The sequence below is a fragment of the Festucalex cinctus genome, chromosome 16, assembly GCF_051991245.1.
Source record: "Festucalex cinctus isolate MCC-2025b chromosome 16, RoL_Fcin_1.0, whole genome shotgun sequence".
Lineage (NCBI taxonomy): Eukaryota > Metazoa > Chordata > Actinopteri > Syngnathiformes > Syngnathidae > Festucalex > Festucalex cinctus.
The window spans coordinates 24,584,179-24,598,384 of record NC_135426.1 but is presented as its reverse complement, the minus strand read 5'-3'; the positions used below and the strand labels follow the sequence as shown (position 1 = coordinate 24,598,384).

The 14,206-nt window shown below is 44.3% G+C and overlaps 3 protein-coding genes across 7 annotated transcripts; 1 reads left to right on the top strand and 2 right to left on the bottom strand.

Moving 5' to 3' along the window:
* The first annotated feature begins 133 nt into the window (after window positions 1-133).
* Window positions 134-3,112, top strand: LOC144003595 (uncharacterized). The gene is made up of 2 exons (XM_077500018.1): window positions 134-594; window positions 1,608-3,112. Exons 1-2 carry the CDS (start codon window positions 468-470, stop codon window positions 2,891-2,893), a joined length of 1,413 nt encoding a protein of 470 aa, XP_077356144.1. The 5' UTR covers window positions 134-467; the 3' UTR covers window positions 2,894-3,112.
* Window positions 3,113-3,783: 671 nt separating this feature from the next.
* On the bottom strand, window positions 3,784-9,140 carry cep83 (centrosomal protein 83). Of its 3 annotated transcripts, XM_077499459.1 has the most exons (16): window positions 8,844-9,140; window positions 7,763-7,960; window positions 7,543-7,681; window positions 7,343-7,435; window positions 7,133-7,264; window positions 6,804-7,055; window positions 6,517-6,648; window positions 6,193-6,307; window positions 5,977-6,121; window positions 5,750-5,899; window positions 5,477-5,552; window positions 5,120-5,277; window positions 4,857-4,986; window positions 4,595-4,698; window positions 4,338-4,518; window positions 3,786-4,266 (listed from the first exon to the last, which is right to left on the bottom strand). In XM_077499459.1, exons 2-16 carry the CDS (start codon window positions 7,951-7,953, stop codon window positions 4,165-4,167), a joined length of 2,100 nt encoding a protein of 699 aa, XP_077355585.1. In that variant the 5' UTR covers window positions 7,954-7,960; window positions 8,844-9,140; the 3' UTR covers window positions 3,786-4,164. The 3 variants fall into 3 exon arrangements, with proteins under 3 accessions (XP_077355588.1, XP_077355585.1, XP_077355587.1); XM_077499462.1 differs by lacking the exon at window positions 8,844-9,140 and having other exon boundaries at window positions 3,784-4,290; window positions 7,763-7,953; XM_077499461.1 differs by lacking the exons at window positions 3,786-4,266; window positions 4,338-4,518; window positions 8,844-9,140 and having other exon boundaries at window positions 4,832-4,986; window positions 7,763-7,953.
* A 38-nt stretch (window positions 9,141-9,178) lies between these two features.
* On the bottom strand, window positions 9,179-14,165 carry LOC144003330 (centrosomal protein of 83 kDa-like). 3 transcript variants are annotated; one of them, XM_077499464.1, is made up of 15 exons: window positions 13,373-14,164; window positions 13,086-13,224; window positions 12,852-12,944; window positions 12,576-12,707; window positions 12,280-12,510; window positions 12,075-12,206; window positions 11,894-12,008; window positions 11,665-11,809; window positions 11,430-11,579; window positions 11,269-11,335; window positions 10,691-10,785; window positions 10,536-10,611; window positions 10,340-10,443; window positions 9,434-9,581; window positions 9,179-9,328 (listed from the first exon to the last, which is right to left on the bottom strand). In XM_077499464.1, exons 1-15 carry the CDS (start codon window positions 13,459-13,461, stop codon window positions 9,212-9,214), a joined length of 1,833 nt encoding a protein of 610 aa, XP_077355590.1. In that variant the 5' UTR covers window positions 13,462-14,164; the 3' UTR covers window positions 9,179-9,211. The 3 variants fall into 3 exon arrangements, 2 of the variants coding, with proteins under 2 accessions (XP_077355590.1, XP_077355589.1); XM_077499463.1 differs by having other exon boundaries at window positions 11,665-12,008; window positions 13,373-14,165; XR_013278940.1 differs by lacking the exons at window positions 9,179-9,328; window positions 9,434-9,581; window positions 10,340-10,443; ... (1 more) ...; window positions 10,691-10,785; window positions 11,269-11,335 and having other exon boundaries at window positions 11,432-11,579; window positions 11,890-12,008.
* Window positions 14,166-14,206: the final 41 nt, after the last annotated feature.

Below are 14,206 nucleotides of genomic sequence, written 5' to 3'. Positions count from 1 at the left end.
GATTGTGATGAAAGAAACTGGGAGGAAGAGCTCGAATGAGTTACGAAAAGGGAAAATATTTATATTTGGCGGCACAAATCTGATTTAGCTTGTAAGCCAATGCAGTAATCATAGCAAGTCACTGGGTGGCGGTAATGTGCAGCTTGTGTTTGCAACCCGCCGTTTATGCTACACCAACGAAGAAGAACCACGGGGCGAAGGAGAGCCAAACGCACGTCAACAGATTTTCCTAAATTTGTAGCGAGCGTGCTAAAACTCAACTCAGGAAATCCATTACCACTTCGCTGTACTGAAATATTACCGGTTTAATTTTCATTTTCGCTTAAAGTCGTCTCGTTGCGCGCTGAAGCGTAGTTTTATCCTTGTTAGCTTAGCTTGTTAGCCGCTAACAACAAGACGCGTTTGTGACGGACTGTTGCAGAAATCATGAATCATCAATCGTGAATTGTTTTGATTGTCGTTTGAAAATGTACACAAGAAGGACCGCAGACAACGAGGAGGAACTTTGTGAAGTAAAAAAGGACAACGAGCGACGATGTCAACTGCTGGACGCCGTTGGCAAGATGCAGCTAAATATTGTTCTCCACGAAGCAGGTTTGGTCACTTCTTAGTCTCACTTGTTTCGGAAATGCTTCCAATTTTTTTCTTATGCCGTCTGTCTGTCCATCTTGCGGACACAATTGTTGGTACCTCTCTGTTAATCAGAGATGGGAAAACCAGGTCAAGAAAGTGAAAACGCTGCCAGAGTTTGGCTTTAGCCACACGTGCTTCTCGTCATGAGCTCGTTTACCTGCCGGTTGAGTATTTCTACTTTCTGGATCTGGATTTCCCATTTCTGCTGTTAACGGAAGGAAAAAGTCGCAGTGGTCCTGGAAGTAAAGTTTTTCTGCGATATTGCCTGTCTAACAATCACAGGTAACTATATTCAAATGAGTCGCAACTGTTAGTTTCTTTTAGAGTTTACACTCTTAACCAAGGTGTTGAATTTTATGTGGCTTGCTTCATAAAATAACACTGAGCCAGTTAATCGTTGATTCGTTAGTATGTGTGCATGAAACCAGCATTATCAAGCACATTTTTTTTTTTTTTTAAGAGTCGTTTCCAGTGATAAATACTATGAATAATCAACTATGTAAAATGGCATGCAAAGATTATCTATTTTATTTTATTGTATTATGGGTGTCCAGCACTTTGAGTTGCATTTTAAATGTATGAAAGGTGCTATATAAATAAAGTGATTGATTGATTGAAATATATAGACAAATATAATTAACCATTACAAGACTAATTAGTGAGAGTCGTTGTCACAACTTGTGTTTATCTTATTTGCAGCCATGGAGGCGATGATTACTGACTTGTCAGCCGTGTGTATAGTCACACTAGCGGGCTAGCTGAAGCTTGTTGCTAGTTAGCTGGTGCAACAAAAGTAGCACCAAGGTTGCCTTGACCTTCAACTTCTTGCTTGCAGGTGACTTAAGTCCATTGTACCTGTCCAGTTCAGGGAAGCTTTTTGGGACCATCTCCGCGGAATTATTATTATATTATTTCTTAATTTTTTTTGCTTTTCAAAACTGCTTATTCCACACCTTGTTGTGTGTGTCTTGCAGATGTCGGTGAGGATCTTGATTCTCAGCAGCCAGAGTCCACCTACATTAAGGTGGAGGTGGAGGATGAGGAGCTCCTATACATTAAAGGAGAGGAAGATCTGGAGCGCGATTGTACTAAATCAGAAGAAGAGGACCAGGACAAGGACCGCCCATACTTTAAAGTTGAGAAGCCGGAGCGCGATTGTATTAAAGAAGAAATGCAGAAGCACTATATCAAAGAGGAAGAGGAGAACGTCACCAATTTGTCGTCAACGTTTGTCTCTTTGATGGAGGACGATGGGGGTCAAAGTGAGGAGAAAAGAGGGGCGGGGCCTCCAAGGAGCAGCCCATGTCAACACATGACAACGGAGGGTGATGGAGACCAATGTGGAGGATCACAAGCCGACTTGGCTCCGCTATCAGATAGTGAGGACATCACGTCATACTCGCCTTACGTAGATGACGGTGATGATTATGATGAACATTCTGAAGGTAATACGACGTTTCACTCGGACAACAAACACTGGAAATGTTCGCTGTGTGAGAAAGCGTATTCCTATAAGAATCATTTGAAACGGCACATGAGAATTCACACTGGAGAGAAACCTTTTGCCTGCTCAGGTTGCGGCCAAAGATTCTCTCAGAAAGAAAGCTTGTCACAACACACAAATACGCACACGGGTGAGAAACCGTTAGCCTGCTCAGTTTGCGGTCAAAGATTCGCCAATAGAGGAAGCTTATTACTACACACGAGAACGCACACGGGCGAGAAACCCTTCGAATGCTCAATTTGCGGTCAGAGATTTTCTCGGAAGGGAAACCTTTTACAACACACAAGGACGCACACTGGCGAGAAACCCTTTTCCTGCTCAATTTGCGGTCAAAGTTTTTCTCATAAGACAACCTTAAAAAGTCACACAAGAACACATACTGGCGAGAAACCGTTTTCCTGCTCCGTTTGCGGTCAACAATTTTCTCAGAATGGCAACTTAACACAACACGCGAGAATCCACACCGGCGAGAAACTTTTTGCCTGCTCAGTTTGCGGCCAGAGATTCTCTCAGAAGGGAAACTTAAGAAGTCACACAAGGACGCATATTGGCGAGAAACCTTTTGGCTGCTTAGTTTGCGGTCAAAGATTCTCTCAAAGGAGTCATTTGACAAAACACACAGAAAGCCACAATGGCGAGAACTTTCTGCTGGTTCAGACTACCCTGTCCAGTTCCTCCGACAGAATCGCGCCATCGTCAGACCAGAGGGCCTCTTCGGAAAGTCAAACGTCCGAACCGTCATCCGTGTTGGAATAATCGAGGAAAAATGAAAATGTGCTTCACGTGGAACACAAGGACAACACTTGTTTCAAATGAATTTGACTCTCCTTTTTTCCTGAAGTCATCACGCAATAGCTACTGCTTACAAACCTTAGCTACAAAATATTTGCTTAATACTAAAATGAAAGTATTTCTTAAAATAATTCATGTATTGACCAATGTTATGTTTTACATCAATTAAAAGAACGACATCCATACCAATTGTTTTGTTTGCGATGAATCCCCTGACCATTTTTTTATTGATAATTTTACATCCTGTTTGTGTAGAGATCCAGCCGTTGACATCCCACAATGTATGTTCGCGCCGGCAGGATAGAAATGACTTCCGCTACTTTGAGTAAAGGCAAGCGCCACACTTTTACACTGACGGCTATTGTGGACCAGTTGCCAAAAGAAGGGTTGAGCAGGATACCAAAAGTGGAACCAATGCGCAGCCAATGGATCATAGCAGCCATAAAACGCGTGGAAAATAAGATGGAGGAGCTGCGGGGGGTATCACCTGTGTAGCAATCACTTCATATCAGGTGAGTCAATTACTGAATCTGCTTGGTTGTATAGTTATGAAATGAAGATGAAAGATGTAATCAGGCACTTTGCACACAGCAGCTTGCCAAAACTGGTTGCTTAAATGAAAAATTGCCATACTATACATGTTTAAAAAAAAAAAAACTATTCGGCCATGTCAATTTTGTGAACTCCAAAATTCTTTACCATGTAATCAAAATTGGCCAATCCAATGTCGTTGGTACAAGTAGCTTCGTTTGCTGGAGTCCTTCTGACAGTTGTATGGATGAAGAAGAAACGTAGGATTGGTGGTGCCATTTAGGTGGTCAACCAAATTCAAGGTGTGACAAACTTTTGTTACTTGACTTTATTTGTGATCATTCCAGGAAGTTTACAGTAGTAGCCATTAGGTCTACTGTACTCTACATAATACTTTGTTACACCAAAGGCATGTGAGGCCTGAAGATTCAATTTTAAAGGAGATGGCAGAACATACAAAAAAGTTGAAGTGTTGTAAAAAAAAATAGGCCACTTTTTTTCTGTACATTATTAAAACAGCATTGACTTGCATGCTTTGTCAAATGTGAGGTCAAATGATCCCAAAAGACGACATTGGACAGCAAATAGATTCAATTCCATCAAATGTAAGAGTTGTAAACAAACAGTGAAGATAAAAATAGACCTGAGTGACTTTTGTTAAAAAGCTCCAATGAAAATCCAGTCCATAATCCTTCCGTTGACGTTCATCCCCGCCCGTCCAGTTCATCAAGTTGCAGCTGCTGCGCTCGTTCCAGCTCATCCAGCCTCTGTCGCAGCAGGACCATCTCCCGGCTCTCCTCCTCTTCCTGAACAAACACGCCGGCGGAGCTCTTACGGCGTCCTGTCACGCGCGTCCACGTCGGCGTGGTCTGCTTACCGGAACGTTAGACGCCGCGTCCCCGACGACGAACGGGTTCTGCGTGGAGGTGAGGACGGAGGGACCAAACGTGAAGCCGGCCTGATCGCCCAGCAGCAGGCGGCGGAACTCGTTGTGTCGCCGCTGGAGCTCTCGCATCCTTCTGCGGAGGTGAGCGTGTTCCTCGGAGTGAAGAGGACGTCTGGAAACGAAGGCGCTTGTATTAGCGCTGTGCAATGCCAATCTGATTATTTATTTTTTGCCAATGTGAGGCTGACTTGTTGGCTGCCGCAGCTTCCAATTTGAGTTCCTCCATTTGAGCCTTCAACAGTTGGATCTTATTCTGCAGGCTCTTCTCTTTGTTCTCCGTCTGGTTTCTTCTCTACACGAAAATGAAAGACAATTTCTAAACTTTTGGTTCGATGGCAGTCAGCGCACACCTGCCAGCTTCGAAAGTGCCTCAGAGTAAAACCCCAAATCAAGTCCAGATGTTCTAGTAGGCTTTTTGTCCACACATGCAATTGAAGGATGACGAGAAACCTTCTTTTGGGCAACCGCTGCCCTCTTCATTTTGTCTTTGAGCTGCGAGTACTTCTCATCCAGCTTTGCCTCTCGCTCTTGCAGCTTGTGTTTCTCCTCCAGCCACTCGATCTGACTCTCCTCCACCCGCCTGCCGGGAAGAGGAAGAACACATCATGCAAGGTACGAGCCGGCTAATTTAGTAACTGCTAACTGGTGGTGTTTTTATGCTGGTCTGGATTGCGTTGATAGCGTTTAGCATAGCATTGTAAGTGTTTATGTACCGCTCTGCCTCATGTTGACTCCTCTCAGCTTGGGTTCGGGCAGCCCTCAGCTCCTCCCTCACGCCGTCCACTTTGGCTTTCAGTCGCAGGTTTGCTTCCATCAGCTCGGCTTCAGACCGTGACAACGTGCCCAGCTCTGCACACAGCTCCTCGTTTTTCTGTTAAAGGCGAGACCAAAAACTGCTTTATGTAGGTCTGAACGATTCATCTGCGTTTTGTCCTTAATGCTGCAATTGCTATTTGAGAAAAAAACTAAACAAAATCACAGCCTTTGCCATTTGAAAATTGCATTGTGATGTCGATTTGAATTGGATTAATTGTTCCGCCCGAGATTTAAGCCATGACGATGCGCACTACCTGCTTCAGGTTTGACACCGCGATTGTCTGCCTCTCCAGATCCTCCAGCTGGTCGCTTTGCTGCTTTAATCTACTTCTGAAAGACAAACGATGCATCAGAGAAGCTAAAAACCTTGAAAAAAAAAATGCTCGAAAGCTACTGAATTGTGTTTTTAAATAGTTAGGATCTCTCTCACCATTATGTCATTTCATTTGCCCAAGGCATCGTGATTGATATAATTGGGCAAATGGTTTCAATCGATGATCATTTTTATCGAATGGCGCAAGACTGACCTGAGGCTCTGCAGTTCTTTGCGCGCAGACTCTTCTCCTCTTTGGGCCATGCGGAGTTGCGCTTCCCACTCTTCTTCCCGGGCTTGCACTTTTGTGTCCTGCAGCGCCCTCTGCTGTTCCAACTCAGCAAGGCGGTGCTCCAACTCCATCCTTAACGGCACCAAGATCAGGCAAACGTTGACATCCTGGCTCCTTTTTCTTGCCTCCCTATTTTGTCGTCTTCTTACTTTTCCTCGCGCAAGACGGTGGATTTGCAGATTTCTTCATCGCGAGCCGATTGCACCTTCCTGGCCACCTCCCTCTCTTTTTCCACAACAGCTTCTTTGTGTCTTTCCACAGCCTGCTTGAGCACCTCCGCATCCGTCTGCAGGCCTTGAATATGAGTAACAATTCAATGGGGAGTCTTTGGTGACCACGTGACTCAATCAGGAAAAAGTTTTTACCCTCCAGTTGCCCTCTCAGGATGTCTCTCTCCCTCTCCAGCTCGCCTTTGGAGCGCGTACACTCCAGTTTGACGTTTGCCACCTCCATCTTGTGGGAATGCGTCAGGCTTTCAATCTGTCAACAGAGACACGGGCACTCGAAAACAAATATAACTTGTGCTTAAAAAAATGTCCAATTCCAATATAACCAGACTTGGCTGCAAAACCTTAACACATTCACTGCCAGCCCAGCAAAAATGCATCATTTGACGTCTTTTTCCGTCAATGGCAGTGAATGAGTTAAATTGTGTATCCAACAAGGGAAAAAAAAGAAAAAAAAGAAACCTGTCCGTTAAGGGAGTTGAGTTGCTTCTCAGCTTTGTGCAGTTGTCCAGTGAGCTGCCCGTTCTGCTCGTGGCTCAGCCCGAGTTCACTTTCCATCCGCTCCAGCCGCAAGCGCAAAGACTGACGCTCCGCCTGTAACAACATTTTTAGAGAGGGAACAACTCGTGTAAATTGACTTTGACTTGCTCCATTTGAAAACCGATGCAAAGCTGCACTTTCTAATTTCTGCGTCAAAATCTCCGTCACGCCAGCGTCTCGTGATGAAGACGTCCCGGCGCATGTCTGACCTCCAGAGATTTCAGAGCAGCCTGAGATTCCGCCATCTGCCGGTTCTGAGCCCGCTGAGCATTCTCCGCCTGCTGCTCCGAGTGGTTCTTCTGGGCCTGCAACTCGGCCACCTCTGCCTGCAGACGCTTCAGGCGCAAGGTGAGCTGAGTTTTCTCCCTCAGCAGAACCTCCACTTGTTTCCTGTCATGCTGCGAGTCTGCGTTCTGGTACTGGGCCACCAGGTTCTCCTTGTCTTTGTCCAGATGAGCGATCTGGCCGGGGGAAAAAGACGCAGACTTGAGCGTTGACGGCGAGTCCGGAGCCATTGAAATGAACGGGAGTCACTCGCCTCGGCCTCATAGCGTAGCTTCTGCTCGTCCACGACTCGAGCGTGTTCCTCCTTTTGGTGCTCAAACTGGGCATTGAGCACGGTGTACGCATAGCGCAGCTTGTTGAACTCTGACCTGTACTTCTCTGCCTCCTACCAAAAAACGGTAAAAAGAGATTATACCAATGGCAATAATAATAATAATAATGCATCAGGTTTATATTAACAGACCTCGTCCAGTCTGGCAAAGCGCTCCCTAACCGGACCCTCCATCTCTTGTTGCACCTGAACTCTGAGCAACTCCAGACGCTGAGGAGTCATCACCTGGTGTATTTGACAACAAGCATTTCAGTCCATTTTATCATGAAACGCTTGGCGAAAGTCCAGCAAAAGCAGAATGTCCTTCCGTTTCACGAGCTTTGTGGGTTTACCTGCAGTCTGAGCTCGTCCATCTCTCTGTTTTTTTCCAGAATTTCTCTTGTGCGCTCAGCTAACTGCAGCTGCAGCCTCTCGAGTTGAGCCTGCAGGTGCCTTACGTCCTCTTGTACCTGGATGAAATCATCCTGCAAGCTGGGAAAACATTATTTTTTTTTTTTAAGTCGAATGTTGGACGCTGATTGAACGTACTCTTTTTGCCGTATTAACATGTACCTGGTGTGTTCAGCCTTAAGAGTTTGGTAGTTTCCTCGATGAAGTTCACACTTGGTCCTCTCGTCGATGAGCATCTTCTGAAGCTCCATCTCGGCCCCAGCGGACGAGCCCGGCATGGTTGCGGACGTCCCCGCGCCGGCCCCCAGGCTCGCTCCGAGCGGAAAAGACTGCTGGAGGGCCGAGGAGGTCATGTCATCTCTATAACAGAAGTCCGGTAAGGACAAAAGATTCTTTAGGCAGAAACGCTGCCTGATTTCCCACAAGCTGTCTGCTCAATAATAACAATCCAGTCCTCGCAAAGACAGGAGGACCCCGAGTCAAGTCGGTGTCGCGTTTGAAGAGTGTCCGTCCGTCTTTGTTGCCAGTTTCCATGGCAGCTATGCGAAGAGTCAGGCCATTATTTGGGGCAATCACAGCCTCTTAGCTGTCAGGACGAGGCTGTTAATCAACCTCAAGTGATTAGTTAGCTCCCTTGCTTGACTGCAGCATCTGTTGTGGAGACGAGATGAGTCTGCGGCAACTGATTACAGCGACAAAAATCGTTCAATGGCGCTTCCATTTACAATAAAACTACTGTTACCATTTGCAAAGAGCACTGCATCGTAATATATATTAACACAGTCCAAATTATTGCACTTTGGCATCCTAATATGGACAGTCAAAAAAAAAAAAAAAAAAAAAAAAGCAAAGTAATACTTAGGACCATGCAAGTAGTATTGCTGTAGTGATTCTGTTTATGCTGACGTTGCACTACAGAGTAAAATAACAATTAAAAAATAAAAATATATTGACAAAAAGAAAAAAAAAGAAAAAAAACTTAGGTTTTAGTATTCAAATATCGCGCGTTGTCGCCCGCCACTCAAGCACGGTGTCCAACCAGCCCACTTCCACAATTACAAGTATGTATGTGACATTTAATCTAGAAGTGGCCGATTATGGTTTTAAAGACAATACAAAACAAATCGATTTCTATCAACACGGCTACACTCGAACTAAGGTTACAAGATCGATAACTTGGGTTTGCGCAAATTGATAAGGCGCGAGCATTTTAGCGTCCACATAAAATGAAACTATTACTTACAGTTCTAATTCTGTGTTGAAACGGGCACATGAACGCTTATAATTCCTTTTTTCCCCGAAGTTGTCTCATAGTCGGTTCGCTAGCCTTTTAGCTAACTAGCGCTTTTGAAAACTACAGTAGACGAGAGGATCACGGGAGATGTAGTCTTTGTGAGGGTGTTGGTCGGCGTCAAAAAAATAAAATAAAAAAAATACAACAGCGCCATCTTGTGGATTGTATGACATTTTTAATGGAAAGATTTGCTCTCCAAAGGTGTTTGTTTGTTTTTTCACTTTTAACTTCACAATCAATATCTCATTGCAAAGCATGATTTACTAACTTGGATAGGTGGAAAAGACGATCATCATCAAAGGGAGCCCTTGTTCTTGTTACTTCTGCTCAATACATCCCAGCTCTTCCATCTGCCGCTGCTGGATTTTGTCCAGGTCATCCACCCTCTGACGTATTCGGGTCAGTTCTCTCTGCTCCTCATCCTCTTCCTGACCCTAAACACACAATGATCAAGCATAACCTGAAAGTTAACACGTGTACAGAACATTAAAACGAGCAATCCAGCGCATATGTCGTCGATCGTGGCTCGTGAGGCATACTTGCGCTTCGGAAAGCATCTCAGAGCCACGGAAGAGAGCGGGCCGGCACGTGGAGGTCATTTGGGACCTGCCGGCGCTGAAAGAGCCGTTTTTGCACATCAGGAGGCGTCGGAAGTCGTTATGCCGCTGCTGATAGTCCAACAACTTTCTGGGGAGGTGGAATCGCGGTTGCATTGACATCAGATGGCTGAATATTATTTTAAATATTCAAGAAAAAAATAAGCCCCAAATAAATGAGTGGTTCTCAAACTTATTACACTGCCTCGAAAAATACTCTCCAAGTGTCACCATACCCAACAGAAACGTATAGTGGGCCAAAGTATTCATCAAAAATCAGGTCGAGGTTGTATTCCTAAAATGTGTCTTTGTCGGCCACAGTAACCGTGTGCATAGTTTGAAAGAAAAAACTATACTGTACTTAAAAAATGATCTGATTAAAATGTATTACATACAGTGAACATTATAGGAAACTGAAATGTACTTTAAAAGTGTAAAACTTGAAACGATAAAAAAAAAAAAAAAAGTTTAAACAAACGTATGTTTTGGTGCAAGCTTCATTATGTTTGAAACAATGTAACACATTTTATTTGTATTTATTCAGTGATCATTTTGCATACTGCTCTGGTGCTTGTGCCATACGTTGGAAATGACAAGACGGTATATATGCATTTGCACTTTGGGGGTAATTTTGTCAATAATAGTTGACAAAGTACAAATATTTATATTGTCATTTATGCAGTACAGCCACTGATAATTTGCAGTGGTTTCAAAGTTTGTTCAAGAGCAGAGCATACTATTAAATCTTTCGTCAAATAGTTATATGAAGAAAAATTGACTTTACTACCATGACAAAAATGTATTTTTGTCAAAATAATAATAATAATCAAAGCGCCACATATGACTCACTTCTTGACTAAAGCATCGTCCTGTTTGAGCTCATCAATTTGTTTCCTCAGCGTTTGGATTGTCCTGTGCAAGCTCTGCTCTTTTTTCTCCTCCTTGTCTCGCCGCTACGCAACAAAATGGACAAAACAAAACGTTGTGGTTAGCTTCTCCGTTGACGACAACCAGAAAGGAGAACCTTCTTCTCCACAGACGCTACCCTGTGCAGTTTGTCTTTGAGCTGTGAGCATTTCTCTTCCAGCTTGGCTTCTCGTTGCTTCCTGTCTTCCAACAGCCTGGAGGAGGAAGAAGATGCGAGAATATCGCAACAATACTTTGACGCTCGCTCGTTTGAGGAAACGCTTCCCGTTGCACCTCTCTGCCCCGCAACGGATGACGCTCAGTTTTTCCCTCAGGCGATCGTTTGCTTCAGTCAGTTCGGCTTCTGATCTTGATAGTTGTTGATTTTTCTGTTAACAAACACACAAACATTTATTTTCCATAGTGACAGAATATTAACTCATTCACTCCCAGGCATTTTCGTGTGTTTATTGCTATAAAAGCATGGAACCTACACCAAAATAAAGATTAGAGTCTTTTGTTTCATCAGGGGAACAAAAAAAAAAAAAAAGTATATTTGTATGTTTTTATGTTTTGCAGCAATTAGCATTAGAATTAGCTAAGTTTCATCATTATTCACAAAAAAAACTTAAAAAAAACTGGGGAAAAAGAGCTTGTTGCAACATGGCCCTGGTTGTTCTCTTATACTCTGCTGCCAACTGCTGGCCGTTTTTTTTTTTTTGTAATAACTCCCATCGCTTTAAGCGACCTCTTCAGGTCAGAAATTGCATCAAAGCCTTCATGCAAAAACTCTAGCATACAAAAACCTAAAAAAAAAAACGTATAAATACGTTTGTGGGAGTGAATGAGTTAATGAGGGTTTGTCTGCCCACCTCAATCACTTCCACGTTCTGTTTCTCCAGCTCTTCCAGCTGAACACTTTGCTCTTTTAATTTGGTTCTGACAGATAGAATGTTTGACACTCAGTGAAGTTTTTTTTTTTTTTTTTTTTTTTCAAAATGAGTTGAGGATGGAGAGTAAAAACAAAACTGACTTCAGGCCTTGAAGCTCTTTCCGGACAGACTCCTCTCTTTTATGGGCTAACCCAAGTTGGTGCTGCCATTCGCCTTTTTGGCTTTGCATGTTAATATCCTGCATTGTGTTCTGTTTTTCAAACTCCATCAGACGTTGCTCCAAATCCATCCTAGCACCAAGATAAATAAACATGACAAATTGCATATCATGCATTCTTTGTTTCTTGACCAAATCCGACAAAAACGTTTTCTCACTTTTCCTGGAGCAACGCGGCTGTCTTGCACGTTTCCTCGTCACAGGCAGACTTCACCTTCCTGACCATCTCCATCTCTTTCTCAATCAGAATTTGATTGCGTCGCTCCAGCATGTCCTTGAGAACCGCCACCTCCGTTTGCAGACCTGACGCGACGGAACGAAAATGTTTTTGTTTTTTTTGCATGGCTGGCCACGAGCAGCTGAAAGAAGAGCGACTTGCAAACCGACTTTCCTTCTGCCCCCTCAGCGAGTCGCGCTCCCTCTCCACCTCGCCTTTCGAGCGGGCGAACTCCAGCTTGACGTTGTCCGCCTCGGCCTCGTGTGACAGCTTCAGGCGTTCGACCTGGCGACAACAACGCGGTAATAAATGTCGACCGTGCGTCACCACGATGATTCTTTTGTTTCTCACCTGGCACGTGAGGGCGCTCACTTCTCGTTGAGTTGTGTGCAGCTGTCCCGTGATCTGCTTGTTCTGCTCCTGGCTGAGATGCAGTTGGCCCTCCACGCGCTCCAGCCGCAGGCACCTGCGCCGGCGCTCCGACTGCGAGCGCGGCTTCCGTTACAACGAACCCGCGATCAAACTCGGCTGCGTGGGGGCGTGGGCGGGGGCTCACCTGGAGAGACTTCACCGCGGCCTGCGATTCGGTAAGCTGTCGGTTCCGAGCCAGCTGAATGTTGTCCGCCTGCTGGTCCGAGTTCTCCTTCGTTGCCTGCAGCTCGTCCACGTCTGCCCGCAGACCCTTCAGCAACATGGCGAGCTGCGTTTTCTCCTTTTTTTCGTACGACGGATCCACGTTCTTATACTGGGCCTCCAGGTTTTCCTTCTCCTTCTTCAGGTGAGCAATCTTAACAAGCCAGGTGGCGTCTGAAATTGAGGCACTTCCTGATCCAGTCATGATTGGCAACTCACCTCCACATCAGAGCGCATCTTCTGCCGCTCCAGTGCGCCGACATGTTCTTCCTTTTGGTGTTCAAACTGGGAATTGAGCACAGTGTAGGCGTAGCGCAGCTTGTTGAACTCTGACCTGTACTTCTCTGCCTCCTACACGCCAAAGGTCGGTGAGAAGAGAATATGAGCTCATAGGTTACAATCCCATTTTTGTTGCTAGGTGTTGAGTACATATACAGTTTATTGTGGTTTTACAGCATTGATGTATAAATGGGGAGGAGCTAATGGACACGTGACCTCTTCCAGTTTGGCGAAGTGTTCTCGGGCTGGAGCCTCCAACTCTTGCTGCACTTGAGCCCTGAGCACCTCCAGACGCATTGGAGTCATCACCTGCAATTTGGGACGTTTCTTGGTTTTCGGAATTTCACTTCAGTCACAAATCACAACCACACTTTTTTCCTCCAAATGACCAAACTCAACCCAAGCCGCTAAATTGAGTATGCGTTTAGTTTTTATTGGATATCTCATTACCTGCAACCGAAGCTCGTCTGTCTCCCTATTTTTATCCAGAAGTTCTCTCGACTGCGCAGCCAACTGTGACTGGAGCTTATTCTGCTGGCCATGGAGACGCTTCGCTTCCCCTTGCGCATGCGCAAGCTCGTCCTGCAATCTTAAAAAAAAAATACAAATAAAATCAATAATCATCAGTAAACTAATGGTTGTTAAACTAGGGTCTGCAAACAGTAGCGTAAAATGATCACCCATAAAGTTGAGGAGAAACCCTGGGCTCATTAACACTCATTAAATGGAAGGAGTACCTGGAATGTTCGTTCTTGAGATCATTGTAATTTGATTTATAGGTTTCGCACTTCTTCTGAAGATCAGCCAGCACGTGCTGAACCTCCATCCAAGCACCCTGCAAACAAGCTATCCCTTTCCCGGCCGGTGCCACTGGCAAGTTGGGGGTGTCCACCTTGACCACAATGTGTGAAACAAGGCGTTATGTAGCAATGTTTATGACATCAGACAGGATCAGGGGGTCTGACGTCATAAACAGTGCTACAACGCCTTCTGTATAATAGGATTTCTCAGTATTCAACTTAATATGTTACAACTAAGTACGTTTTAACTTAACCTGTACGAATAATAATAATAATAATATGGTTGACCTGTGTCATAGGGATTGACGTTTCACAATTGTATTTATTCTTATTCTGGCTGTAGTGTTTCAGATTTTAAGAAACGCTCTTGAACGCAACGCTGACTTGCCTGTGTTAAGTGAGCTTTTTTCTCTGTCATTTAAAAGCCCCAGATTGAAAAAAAAAATAAAATTACAGCCGACACAAAAGTAAATTCAGTAACAAGCTCAACCATTTTATCGTTGCTAATAGTCTCTTTTTTTTTCTTCTTTTTTTTTTGTTATAACTGTTAAGTTGAACAAAGTAGTACAACATACAAAATGGCAACAATCAAACGATCCTGTTTCAAGACCAATCAACTTAACAATCAAGGGAATAGGAGTCAAAATATAGAAATATCAATCAAACATTACGCCGTGGATATTATGCGACAACTAGATAAAAATTTGTGCGAAACGATGACCTTCATTGCCACATCCAATATGGCGGCGACATCGACATTCAAAAGGGTGC

Excerpts from the sequence above, each read along its gene's own strand:
- LOC144003595 (XM_077500018.1), top strand. The coding sequence starts at position 468 with ATGTACACAAGAAGGACCGCAGACAACGAGGAGGAACTTTGTGAAGTA. Across the intron at positions 595-1,607 it reads TATTGTTCTCCACGAAGCAG|ATGTCGGTGAGGATCTTGAT; the intron begins GTTTGGTCACTT and ends TGTGTCTTGCAG.
- cep83 (XM_077499462.1), bottom strand. The coding sequence starts at position 7,953 with ATGACCTCCTCGGCCCTCCAGCAGTCTTTTCCGCTCGGAGCGAGCCTG. Across the intron at positions 5,900-5,976 it reads ACCGTCTTGCGCGAGGAAAA|GATGGAGTTGGAGCACCGCC; the intron begins GTAAGAAGACGA and ends GGTGCCGTTAAG. Across the intron at positions 4,291-4,337 it reads ACGCGGCGTCTAACGTTCCG|AGCTCCGCCGGCGTGTTTGT; the intron begins GTAAGCAGACCA and ends GGACGCCGTAAG.
- LOC144003330 (XM_077499463.1), bottom strand. The coding sequence starts at position 13,461 with ATGGAGGTTCAGCACGTGCTGGCTGATCTTCAGAAGAAGTGCGAAACC. Across the intron at positions 12,708-12,851 it reads ACTTCGCCAAACTGGAAGAG|GAGGCAGAGAAGTACAGGTC; the intron begins GTCACGTGTCCA and ends TTTGGCGTGTAG. Across the intron at positions 9,329-9,433 it reads AGATGCTTTCCGAAGCGCAA|GGTCAGGAAGAGGATGAGGA; the intron begins GTATGCCTCACG and ends TTGTGTGTTTAG.